At 41.4% G+C, this 13,912-nt stretch overlaps 1 protein-coding gene across 7 annotated transcripts in view; it reads left to right on the top strand.

Annotated features, from left to right (window-relative positions):
• PLCB1 (phospholipase C beta 1) overlaps positions 1 to 13,912 on the top strand; it is a 454,738-nt gene that overhangs the window by 411,173 nt on the left and 29,653 nt on the right. For 2 of the 7 annotated variants that reach the window (XM_088134722.1, XM_088134729.1), the window contains exon 32: positions 12,627 to 12,692. The exons of 4 other annotated variants lie outside the window; for them this stretch is intronic. In XM_088134722.1, coding sequence (XP_087990848.1) covers positions 12,627 to 12,668 — 42 coding nt within the window. In that variant the 3' untranslated portion in view covers positions 12,669 to 12,692. Of the gene's footprint in view, positions 1 to 10,964; positions 11,138 to 12,626; positions 12,693 to 13,912 lie in introns of those variants that run through there. One more of the 7 variants, XR_015795036.1, reaches the window with a different exon arrangement.

Genomic DNA, 13,912 nt, shown 5'->3' with positions numbered 1-13,912 from the left:
CAGCTGCATTCTGGACCAGCTGAAGCTTCCGGATACTCTTCAAGGGTAGCCCCATGTAGAGCGCATTCCAGTAGTCTGTCTAGGAGATAAGGGCATGAGTGACCGTTTGAAGGGCATCCCCATCCAGGAAGGGGCGTAACTGGTGCACAACCCAAAGCTGTGCAAAAGCCCTCCTGGCTGTGGCTGCCACCTCTTTGAGCAGGAGCCATGAGTCCAGGAGGACCCTCAAATTATGCACTGGGTCTGTCTGGGGCAGTGCTACCCCATCCAGCACCAATGATGACAACATCCTGGATACAGAGGAGCCATTAACCCACAGCCAGTCCATCTTACCAGGGTTCAGCTGGAGCCTGTTGTTCCCCATCCAGACCCTCACAGCCTCCAGGCATCGCGAGAGGGCAGTCATGGCATCACTTACCTCACCAGGGATGGAGATATATAATTGAGTATCATCAGCATACTGATGATACCTCATCCCATGATGACGGATGATCTCACCCAGCGGTTTCATGTAGATGTTGAAAAGGAGCGGAGAAAGAACTGAACCCTGCAGCACCCCACAGAGGAGGGGCCGAGGATCGGACCTCTCACTCCCTATCACCACCAACTGGGACTGGCCCCGAAGAAAGGAGGTGAACCAGCACAGAACTGTGCCACCCACCCCCAAATCCCTGAGCCATCCCAATAGGATACCATGGTCGATGGTATCGAAAGCCGCTGAGAGATCAAGGAGAGGAAGGATGGTCGCACTTCCACCATCCCGCTCCCACCAGAGATCATCCATAAGTGCGACCAATGCCGTTTCTGTTCCATAAGCGGGCCTGAAACCTGACTGATAAGGGTCCAGATAATCCGTTTCCTCCAGGACCCTTTGGAGTTGTGATGCCACCACTTTCTCAACCACCTTCCCCAAGAAGGGGAGGTGGGAGACTGGACGAAAATTGTCTAGTACGGTAGGATCCAGGGAGGGCTTCTTGAGGAGGGTGTGCACCAACGCCTCTTTAAAGGGTGCTGGAAACACTCTCTCCTGCAAGGATGTATTAACTATCGCCTGGATCCAATCACATGTCACCTCTCGAGCTGCTTTCACCAGCCAGGAGGGACATGGGTCCAGATGACAAGTGGTGGCCCTCACAGTCTGGAGGATCCTGTCCACTTCCTCAGGAACAACAGGATCAAACCGTTCCCAGATAACTGGGCAAGAATGATCCCCTGGTATCTCTCCAGACCCTGCAGCACACTCGGAGTCCAACTTGGAATGAATCCGCACAATTTTATCCTGCAGGTGCTCTGAAAATTCCTCCATGCGGCCTTGCAAATGAATCTCCAGCTCCCTCCTACCAAGGAGGGATTTAGTGATCCCAAACAGGGCTGCCAGGTGGCACTCTGCGGACGCGATAAGGGCGGAGAAGTATTGGCGCTTCGCCGCTCTTATCGCCACAATGTAGGCCTTAATAGCGGCTCTAACGTGTTCGGTCGGATTCAGTCCGTGTCTTCCTCCAGCGGTGCTCTAGACGTCTCTTAACCCTCTTCAGCACCCTCAACTCCTCCGTAAACCACAGGGAGTGTCATGGCCGATGTGGCAAGAGAGGTCGCATAGGCGTGATCCTGTCCAAGGCCCCAGCTGCCTCCCTATTCCAAGCAGCAGCCAGGGCCTCCGCTGGACCATGCAGCAGGTCCACGGGAATGCTCCCCAACTCCCTCTGGAACCCTGATGGGTCCATCAGGCGCTGGGGGCGGACCAATCGCATGGGTCCTGCCTCCCTGCGGAGGGAGGTGGCATAGGAGAAACTCAGGATCACCAGGGCGTGATCTGACCATGACAGCAGGGAAAGCTGCACATCTCCCCTCAGATCACTTTGCCATTGCTCAGACAAGAAAACTAAATCCGGCATGTGGCCACTGTCTCAGGTTGGGTCCCGCACAATTTGAGACAGGCCCATGGCTGCCATGGTAGCCATGAACTCCCAAGCCACCTCCAAGGACCATCCCAGGGATGGCAGGTTGAAGTCCCCCAGAACCATAAACCTGGGGAACTCCACCGCCAGCCCCGAGATGGCCTCCAGCAGCTCAGGCTGGGAGGCTGCCACGCAGCAGGGAGGCTGGTACAGTAGCAGCACTCCCAACTGTTCATGGGCACCCAACCTAAGAAACAGTGTCTCACAGCCAGAAACTTGTGGAGCAATGCCCCTGAAGGCCCTCAGATGACAACAGCCACCTCTCCTCCCCTGCCCTGGCATCTCAGCTGGTGCCACACCATAAACCCAGCTGGGCACATTTCCAAGAGGGGCACCCCCCCCTCGGGCCCAGCCAGGTCTCGGTGATACATGCCAGGTCTGCCCCCTCCTCAGTGATCAAGTCACATATGATGGGGGCCTTGTTTTTAACTGGCCTGGCATTAAGCAGCAGCAGCCGGAGGCCAGGGCCCCTATGAGCCTGCTGGTCAGGACCTGGGAGTGAGCAAGGAGGGCCGGAACATGCAACCGGTAGCACACACCGGGGGCGTCTTCCCCGAAGATGGCCTGCCCTCCTGCTCCCGCCATATCATCCCCTACCCATCACCACGTCGATAATGTAGCCCACCGCATCATCCCCGGGGGTGCCAGGCCCAAATACCTCCAATCCCAGGCCCTCGGAGTTCCTGGTCTGGGGCAAAGTTCCCTCCATCCAGTCAGGCATCCACATTCAAAACCAAACACTTCCAGGTGAGGGGAGATCCCGCCCATACACCAGCTCATGCTCTCGGCGCTGGCTGGGACCCATCCCCCCACCAATCTCACACCACAATCACACACTGCCCCCCTGCACGACCTCTCTCACTAGTCGGCAGGGCAGGCATCCCATACACTCAGACCTCCTGGCTCTCACCCAGCAGGTGGACCCTCACATCCCCATACACTCCTAGACTCCCCCCAGACTCTCACTACCCAGAGGGAGTCCCAGATACACACCGGAGGGACCCCACAGCTCTGCACTGTTCTGCACTGGCACTGGGCGGGATTAAATAGGGGTGGCTAGATCCTGAAGCCCCAGTTCGCCCCTCTTGAAAACAAGAGTCAATTGGGATGCCGTCCGGCACCCCCCCTGTTGCCCAACTGTTCCTCCAAAACTGAGGGGTCTTCCTCCACAGTCGGACAGCCGCCTTGCATCAGGGCCTGCTGGAGTTCGCCACACCGTACGGGGCTGGCTGGGGCCTGCTGAGCCTGCTAGGCCTGGAGTCCGTTGGGTATATTGATCACATTCTCTCTCTCTCTCTCTCTCTCTCTCTCTCTCTCTCTCTCTCTCTCTCATGAGGAGATGGGGATGGGTGAGGACAGTAAATAATGAGGTCACAGAAGGAAGTGAAATGCAGAAGATAGAATGATAATTACTGACTTAACAGGGGCCACCCTCCCAAATAAGTGTGACATAAATATTGTTGCATTGATGAATCAATTCTATTTTATATCTAACAACAGCTCTGTCATGATTTTTAATGACATTTCTTTAAGCTATTGCTGGATCAGTTGCAGTTCTTTTTAGTATGTCAGGCAAAATCCCATTTCGAGCTTCATTCCTGAGAATTGGCAATTTTGTGACTTGTATCTAGGACTGAGCTTACAAAGTATGTATTGTACCACTATGCTATGACCTTTCCTCGGCCGTTTGCAGGCATGTCTTTCTACAACCATAATGGTTTCACAGTGACTTGATGACGTATGTGAGTTCTTGAGGCCATGATTTGACTTTTTTAAAATGGCATTGTTCACAGGAGTAGTACATCGGCTACTTTTGGAATTCAGAGCATGAGCTGAGTTTGGTCCCTGTGCTACCCTTAAAAATAGTCTTGACCTCATTGAAAGACTAGTTTTGTAGATGGATAATGAATCCTAGAAAACCCAAAATATACTTTGTACTCATCTTTTTTTCTCTTATCTTCCTTGTTAGGAAGACAAAATGCCAACATATCTAAGAATTCTACCTATACCCAGCTGACTTATAATTCATTTCAAGAGCGCTGTCCTCGAGATAATGAGGAAGAATGTTGTGCCTTCTTCAGTCCTTAAATTAATATAGCAAAAAATAAAAATATTTTCATTGAATTTGCATATTTGCACTGGAATCCATCATTCAGTGTACAAGTACATTAGGGTAGGTAAGGAAAGTTCATTGTTTAAATTATGCTCCCACCAACTATTAAGCAGCAGATTATTGGGCTGACTAAATAGGTCAACCATTGTGTTGAGCGCCTGTGCTTCATCTTGTGCCATCTGGCAGCATGAATCAGTAAGCTAAATACAAATAGAATTCTGCAAAGATGACCTTGGTGACAGGATTAGGCCACAGAGAGCTGTCTGTAAGAGATGTCCTGCCTTTCCAAACACATTTTAAATACAAGATGAAGAAATATCACTGTCTTGATTGCCATAAATCCTGTAGATCAGGCAAATAAATGTATAACACCTGATAGTAATAATATAGTTATAATAACACAACATTAAATGCATGTAAGTAACCAAAATATATATTCTCATGACATTTATTTCTTTCAGGTTTATAAGTTCTGACAAGTTCTTCCATGGTTTAGTGGGACGCTATAAACAAAGGCAATTTCATGGATTGTAACTGCTTGTTTTATTGAAAAAGAACAATCAAGCTTATCTTCTTCAGACTTTAAAGTAGCTTCCTACACTATAGTATCTCTGGGATTTATTGTCTATCAAAACCTTCCATGAATTTAAATAATATCCAAAATTTAATTCTTGTATATCTGCATCTTTCTGTTGAGTAGAGAGGCAGATATACTTTAGAGATACATGTACATGTACATTTGGAATACTTATCTCTTGCTATGAAACAGAATACAGAAATAACATCATTTGATCATTCATTCATTCATTCATTCATTCATTCATTCATTCATTCATAGGATTTATATCCTACCTTTCTTCCTGGAGGTCAAGGCAATTTTTCCCCAGAACAATCTTGAGAGAGAGTCAGTGGCCCAAAGTTACTTACTCAGTGAGTTTCCATGCCCAAGGATGGCCTTGTACTTGGGTCTCCCCAGTTGTAGTCCAACATCTTAACAACAATTTGTATGTTTTTATGTTTGACTTGTTTTGCTTCATATATTAGAGTCCATTTTATGTCATCTGCAATGCACTGTAAACTGGTACACACTTTGGAGATAATGGCATTATAGAAATATTTTAAATAAATAATAATATATATTGTTATAGGCTTTAGTGTTCTGCAAACATGCACATTTCCTAGCAATAATACTGACCCATTGATGCATTCCGTACTGAATACAATAAACCAGTATCAACTATAAAATAATGTAGGAATATGATGCGTGTAGTGACAGAAGCATCTGTTTACAGTAAACCTATTCAAATGTACACATTTAAATATTCATCTGTTTCTTTAAGGAAAGGAACCTGTAAAGATATATTAGTTCTTTTTGGCTAATGTGAGATAAAATTGTAACTGTTTTGCATAGTATATGTATTTTAGGTTATATATTAATTCTTTCACTGTAATATTTGCGCTTTGGCACTATTACCTCAAATGCCTTGTTTGTTTTGATTTGGGTTTTCTAGATTTAATTCCTCTTCTAAACCAGTGCCAAAGTGCAAAGAATTTAATTTTTAAAGAAATAATCAATTTAATGATGGTTAGATTTATCAGTGTTGGAGAATTCAAGTACATTAGTTGTAAATACTACCTCCAGGCAGTATGGTGGTTGATCCCCTGTTGGATTTTTTTTTATTTACATGTCTGTCTTTGAGCTGCTCACACATTATTTTCTTTTGTGGTATTGTTCTTAATTTTAAACTGTAAGCTGCCCATAATCTGTAAGAGTCAGAGACTCTCTAAATTATTATTTTATTTATTTATTTATCAAATTTATATGGCCGCCCATCTCACAAAAAGTGACTCTGGGTGGCATACAACAATCAGATAAAAAACAATGCATATATAAACAATCATATATAATGTAAAATCAGTATTTAAAAGTTAAATATTGTTAAGAAAAAATATACAAACCCTGGGCAGAGAAAGAATGACTATGTCCACCTCAGTAGTGGAGCCATCTACACATATCTCCGGTACCCTGGGAGCTCCAGGGCTGGTGACATAGCCAGGTCTTGAGGGACTTCCAGAACTTCAGGAGGCCTGGAGCTAACCTAAAGTTGGGGCAGCGGGGGAGAGAATATTCCATAAGGCGGGCACCGTGGAAGAGAAGGTCCACAGCCTGGGACCACTAAATGTAAGTCCCTGGCCGATGATATGCGCAGCATGCCCTCTCTGCCAAATCTAGTGGGGCAGGCTGATGTAAAATGTCACTGGTGCTCAGTTTGAAAAACAAACACCATAAATGATTAACTTTGAATACTACTCTAATGTAGATGGCTTTTAATTAGACAATTAACAAGTGAAAATCATAACAAAATTTTGAGTGTCCATATTTAGGATTCTAATCGCTTGATTCTATTCCCTACTCCAGTCTTTGCCCCTGTCAGCCAGTAATCTGTAGCTACAGAGCACGCTCCATCTCCAGGTGTTTTGTTTCGTTTGTCTGTTGCCCTTTATTATTTTTTTATAATATTTTTTAATATGTGCTACAAATCTGGAATTCCCTAAGCCACACTTTTGTATGGGTGGTGCCTCTTTGGCTGCATTACTCTCAGACAGGTAACAGAGGGAGATGGTGTGCTTCTTAATCCTTAATATACAGTAAAGTAATCTTCCCTGAGGTGAACTACCAATATCTATCTATCTATCTATCTATCTATCTATCTATCTATCTATCTATCTATCTATCTATCTATCATCTATCTAATTATCTACCTGAATGTATAAGCCACCCAACTCCAATGGATATAACCATGCAGTTGTTTACAGCAGTATGGAAGTGACTTGTCTGTTTCTGTTAATTTCAACTTCCTCATTTCCTTCCTTTCTACAGCCCTGAGACTTCCTGTTAGTCCAACCCTGCTTCCCTTGTTCAAATTAGCCAGGGTCAGCTAGATGCTGCTGTTTGCTCTCCTGGGGCTCAGATCAGGAGAAGATGGTATTACTTGTGCTGTATCTGAGGTTTTTGGAATATCTGGATGGACTATTGTTGGAAACATGATGCTGAAGCTAGATGGACTTTGCTCTGATTTATAAGTCAGTTTCCTGTGCTCTGAAGACTTTTTATCTAGAATCATAACTTCTAGATAGACTTGAGGGTGTCTATAATTCTACTTTCTGCTCTGTTTTGGTGTATGCACACATGCCCTGTCTAATGGATTTTCTGTTGAATATTTTAATCACAACACTGAATTATAACTTGCCTGTTTAGATTTATGTATGTAAATCATACATAAAACACCAAAATATGTTTATTTAATCGTATATAGATTCACATACCAGTTGTATGCAATATTTTGGTACTGCCTTATTTTTAAAAAACATTTTTAAGGACTTCCTATTTATTTTTTTTCCTCTGCCTTTTAGAGTGAGATAAAAAATAAAATCCAAACCATAATTTAATTATTTCATTTAAGTCCTCTTAGTTGCTGAGCCAGGAATTGTGGACTCTGTAAAATAACATGTATAAGTAACTTTATACATAACTTTAATTTAGTGTGTACGTGTGGAAAATAGTATAAAGAGATGTGACATTTTAAAAATGAGCAGTAAACATGTGAAAAGAACTGGTATTTCAATGTATATGGCCACCTATATCAAATTCATAACTCTGGGCAGCTAACAACACTTAAACAACACAAAAATGTATAACAATGAAAAGAACACAAACATGATGGTGTCTTTATATTTGTCCTTTTAAGACAAATTTCCTTATACTTACAGTCACAATGAATAGTTTGCAAAAATTCTTATTATGGTTTTTTTCATATTTACACTAATTGCTTTCCCAACAGAAGAATCTAATGCTTTTGTAGGTATGAGCTGATTTCTCCCATTCCATGGGCTCAATTTATCCTACCTATCATTCTGCCTACCTTCTTGTTACTACCTGAAATTTGCAATTCAAATGTTACAATGTAATTTGCCAAAATACATGGAAATAAAAAACAAAAATGCATGATATTTGGGGAAATCATTTGCAATAATTGTATAAGGTAAATTGCAAACGAAGTGTGTATGTTTGGAGAAATGAGTACCTAAATATACACCCATTTTCATGCAAATGTTAAAATAAGTTCAATAAACCAAGCTTCACATATTTGCAAAAATAAGAAAAAGAAATTGACAGATTCACCCATCCTTCATAACAGATGTTGTCCACATGAATATGTATATGTATAGAATCATTCAAGCAATTGTATCAGTCTTCCATTTAAGCTATGATTGAATCAGTGCAACTTATGCTCTTGAACATAATAATATGTGAGGAAAAAAAGATATTTGTTGAAAATTGCAGCAACTGACCATGTACAGCAATCTGCTCAAAATCCAGATCTTAAAAAGGATGGAAACAAAACAAAATAATTACGATCTGCAAGTGTAGCAGTGCTACTCTGCAAATAAGAACAATTACTCTGGAACCCAAATTTCCAGTTTTCTTCTTAGCAGTCCTTGGAGGATTTATTTTCTAGGTTTCCTATTTTTGCTCTGGTTGCTAATTTTTTCCCCATGTTGGTTTTTTCCCTTTTTTATTTTTGCTAAGCTTTGTCATTCATTATGTTTGGGAAGAATATTATAGAACTTTTATTTTGATTTTCTGGACCTACTGTTATGAAGAAGCACTTTGAATACTTTTGAAAGAGCAGGACTAATTACAAGGTCTACAGTCAGTTTTAATTTGTATGTGTGTGTGTATATATACTATGTTTTTAATTTACCAAATTGTATTTTAAATGTTAGGGCAGACCTTATAAAGTCAAGAAGTAAAGATGGGCGTCCAAGATGATTCATGTTTCTACATTAATAAATGTCTCAATAGGTTGCAGTAATGGCTGATCATGTCTAAGCTCTGAAGTTAAAGAGGTTAGTTGATGGGAGGCTTCCAGAGAATTCCAAGGACATAAGCCAGGTTGGGAAGCCAAAACATTCCCAAAGTCAGGAAACCACTTTCTGTTGCCAAGAAAACGATATGGGCAGGTCCATGAAGTCTCCACAAATCAAAGTGAAGTTGAAGAAGATTTTACCATCTATAAATTAACCATAATTTTTGACGCTTTAACTGACATACTGCCAGTTTCAGGAAAGAGATATTTCAGATTGGTAGAGAGTCTGAAGAAATAGCCCTTATTCATTTTTTATTTTAAGGAATTGGTGGGCTACATCAAAGGTCAGGTGAGCATCAAACGTCATGCATGAGGACTTTCCCTTGCTCTCCTTCTGTTGCACTTCATTAATCAGATCTGTTCCAGAGGATCTCCCAATGATGAGAAGCTTTGGGAGGTACAGTAGGAAAGAAGCTGGTTGTATGATCAGTTATCGCTGACTAGTAGGTGCCTGTGATATTTAATTTCATGGATACAAACAGAATAGACTGCCAGTTTCTGGTTGAAAAGATTATGCAGAATAGTATAAACTATCTGTTATAGTTTTGTAATTATGCAGTTATTATATAACTGTAATACACTCATGTTACATGAGGTGGCTATTGATAAAACATAGACGCCTGACTGCATAGAATGGGGTTCTTTGCAGTAAGTGTATTCCCTCCATTTATATTCTCTGCAATAAACAGTGAAAAAACATTAGGAAATTTATGACTAATTGTTTATCCTCACCCTGAAAGCTGGGTGCAAAGTGGAGTCCAGCAAATGTCAGGCAAAAGTTTTTTGTCTTTGCAAAGAATTACTACATGGCTTTTTTTTTTTTTTTTTACCCTGGGCATGCATGTAAAAAACAGTTTAGGTATTCATAAACTTTCTATCACACTTTTTTTACTGATAAAGTCAATAAGAAGGAAATATTTCAGCAAAGGTATGGACTATCTTCAGTTTCATAACACGATACTTTTATCTGTGACTTTAAGAACTAAAAACGTTCAGTATCTGTTACGCTGCTCCCAGGTTCGGCTTATGGCCACTCACTCACACACTCACAGCCTGTTGAGGCACGCGGATCTTGTCAGCCCCCCTTGCTTTCTACCTGGGTTTTCCAGATAGGTGCGGCTGGAGCAGACAGACACACAGCCCTGGTCAACAGCGGGGAAATAATTGGGGATACACACAAATCACTTCCAACCGAACACTGAGGCACAATTGTAATACACGGAGACCCAGTGAATTTAAAGTAACAGCAAAACTTTACTGGTTGCAAGGTACATTTGCTCTTTCTCATACACACACACACACACACGCTCATCCACACTTACCCATGTCCTTCCCAACTAGACTGCCAGGCACTAGCTAGAGGGACGAAACCACCAAGTCTGGATCTAAAGGTGACTCAGAAGACTCCGCGTGGGCGGGCTTTGGGACCCCTTTTATCCCCAAAAGTCCTTGCTGGGTTGATTTACAAGTTGATGGGATTGGGGTGAGGGTTTCCATGTGCTCAGGCCCAACTTCCTTTTTCTGGTTCAGGTCCTTTGTTTTTTCCTTAAGACTTGCTTCCATCTTATCTACCTCCCTGAAGGGATCTCATAGATAAGTTTCCTGGCTTTTGTCCTCTCTGCTTACGTGCCTGCTTCATCTTTAGGTTATGGCAGCTTCAGCCTAGTCTCACATATCATTCCCACTTGAATGTTGCATAAAATAGCTTGTACTTCAGAATTTCAACAACAGCATCGACTGAAATGAACTCTGACAGACTTCCTTATTGACACAATTTCACTGTTATGGGCTATTATTCCAAAATTGTTTTCTGTCCATCTCTGACTTACGTGTGTTGATCTGCATATGTAGAGTTTTAAGAGTTAGCTACACATTTTTAAAATGTAGATATTAGAAAGTACAACTTGTTTTCAGCAGAGGTGTCCTCTCTGTTTGGTTGCATGTCTGAAATGTATCCCATAGGAAGCAATGGACAGTGCCCTTGTTCGATTTCACATCCCACCGAAAGGAGTGAGGAGAGTATCTACAGCTAAACGATGAGTTTGCCATTCAAAGAGCAGAGTGGAGGCACTTGACAGGACTTCTGCTAACCCAAGTCCATGGGACATGCAAGCTAAGGCTGAAGCTAATTGCTGGTGAGATGGTCACAGCACATAAACAGTAAAAATTGCATTTTTTTTCATTTCCATTCAGCAAGTCATTTTATTGTGGATGGAACTGAAATAGTATGCTGGCTTTGGTCATTACAGATAGTCCTCACTTACCAATTGCCTTATTTAGTGACCGTTCAAAGTTATGATGGTTAAAAAAACAGCTTTACAACAATCGTTGCATTTACAGCCATTGCAGTGTCCTCCAGTCATGTGATCACCATTTGTGAGCTTCACAACTGGCTTCCAACAAGCTGAATTAATGGGGAATGCAGAAGTGAAATTGCAAGTCATGATCACGGAAGGTCTCACTTAACCATGGTGATTCGTTTAACAATGGAAGTGGAAGTGACATCATAAGTCCAGTGTGGTCACATGATTTTTCGCTTAGCAACTGTGGGGCTTAGTGACAGAGTTGCCAGTCCCAACTGTGGTTGGTAAGCGAAGACTGCTTGTGTAACAGTCTTTTCTTTCATTCAAATAAGTTAGATTTATGTCTTGCTTTTCCCTCTGAGCAGAAAATGATATTTGAGAGAACAGTCTTATACATTTCTACTCAGAAATAATCCCCACTTAATTAAATGGGGCTTATTTTTAGACAAGTACTCACTTTCAACTCATTTCCACCTTAAACAGTAACAATGCTAAGGTAGTGTCTATCAGAATAGTGAAGTAGAAGAATCCTTTCCAGTTGGGAGAAAAATATCTTGTGTGTATTATGGCAGAAACATTTTAAATTGTAATATATTACAATCCCTTCCCCTCTGCCGCAACTGTAGCCATACAAAATTCAAAGCAGCAAATGCTAATCAATATGTTTCTTATGCTTATGGGATCAGCCAAATTATTTCCACCCTGTTAATTTTATTTTTATTGCTGTGAGATGTGTTCCCTAAGAGCAAAAATAGAATGTTTTTCTCCTGTACAGAATTTTCACCCGATTCAGTCAAGTCTATATGGGGTGGGCGTGGGGGTGTGGGCAGGGTGCCAATTTAGCTTCTCCAGTTTTGGTGCTGTGTGTTTGTTTGGCAGATATTCTGTCTAAGAACTGCCTTATTTGAATTGTCACTGACTTCAGCTGTACTGGAGGAAAATTCAAAATGATGGATGGATGTACTCTCTGTTGTGAAGGATGCCATTATCCTTGCAGGGGTATCTTCCTTCCTCTTAAACTTTGTTCTCTGCTTGTCATACAGACTTGTGACTTGGAGAAAACATTGTCTTTAAACTAATTCAGGTGGACAGAATGGTTTCACTGCCTGATATACATGTGTGTGTGTGTGCGCGCACGCGCAATGGAGAGGGCACTATCCAGAGAAATGATAAAAAATGAAATGAAGCTGCATTCATGGAGCTTTTTGTTATTTGTTAAGTTTTTAAAAATATACCGATTGCTATCTGTAAAAATGTCATATTCTAGTTTAGCCATTGCTATTCATCTAAAATTGAAACGAACCTTGGATTTGTTTTAAAGAGCATAGAAGAACCAGAAGGAGAGGAGGAAAAACAGAAGTAGAAATGGAGTATGAGACTAGTGAAAGTGAGTGAAACATTTGCCTTTCTTCTCTAGTAAAACTAACCACTATAATTATATATATATATATATATATATATATATATATATATATATATTTGTATATATATATTTGTATATATATATCCTAACATAAAAGCCATTGATTCATCCACATACCTTTGCATGTTTTACATTTCTGGTGTTACCTATTGATTATTTAACAAACGTGATTCCATTTTTTAAAAATTAATAAACTTGTGCTCTTAAGTCCCTCTGCCTGCTAATTTCAATCCTTCCAATACACTTTCCTTTGAAGCTATGAGCAGTAGAAGCTAATGACGATCATAATGAAGCTATAGCATCCATGTAGCACAGAGTTCAGAAATGATATTCAGTTTTATATTATGTCTTGAGGTAGGCAACATTTTATTTGGAAAGGCTAAATTACTTCAGAGGGAATCTGCTGGAAGAAGCATGCCATGTGGGATGAGGGGGGCGTTAAGCAGTCAGTGGAAAGGTATAAACAAATGTGGGTGGGGTCACCCCTTCTTTCTCCTTCTGATGACAAAGGCTTTTGTTGTTTTGCAGATTCCCTGTTCCCTCTTTCTTGAATTTAACACTTGCAAAGAGTTTCTGTTCATAAGCCAAGGGCTTCATTAAAGTAGAACAAGGGCCATATGAAACCCCAGAGTCACAGATTACACACTTTTCCTGTATCATGTCAGTAGCTACTGGGATAAGTGGCCTGCTGCATCTGTAATGGAATAATTGCATTCTGTTGGACCAGGAATAATTCTTTGAAAGGGCAATCAAGACTTCATCTGAGGCGGTTGCCTGAAATGCTGACAAGCAAATCCAGAGTGTTGTTAGCATTTTCAGAGCGATTGTGTGAAGACATTATTTGGAACCCCTGTTGATACATTTGTCAGGCAGGCCAGCAAAGTACCTGTCAGGATTTACAATGTAGTCTTGTGTGTGCCTCCTGAGATGTAATCTTCATTCATTTCAGAGGCCTACTCCTGAGTAATGGAGCATATAATTTCAGTTTCCAACTACTTCTGTAGGATAAAAGAAAAGTCAGAGGAAAATCATAAGGCAAAAACTTCATGATCAGTTTAGGCATTCAGATATTTGCTCAGTATGGGAGGGATCTGTTTTAATATGGAAAGTCGACAGCCACCTGGGAATATATCACATGTATTTACTAAATTATTTTATCCCAAAAATTGATTCAAAGAAATGTT

The sequence above is a fragment of the Python bivittatus genome, unplaced genomic scaffold (genome assembly GCF_059951505.1).
Source record: "Python bivittatus isolate LINGU-HERP-01145 unplaced genomic scaffold, Pbiv_v1 ctg000020_np1212, whole genome shotgun sequence".
Lineage (NCBI taxonomy): Eukaryota > Metazoa > Chordata > Lepidosauria > Squamata > Pythonidae > Python > Python bivittatus.
Note: the sequence above shows the minus strand (reverse complement) of the source record. Positions and strands in the feature narration are given on the sequence as shown.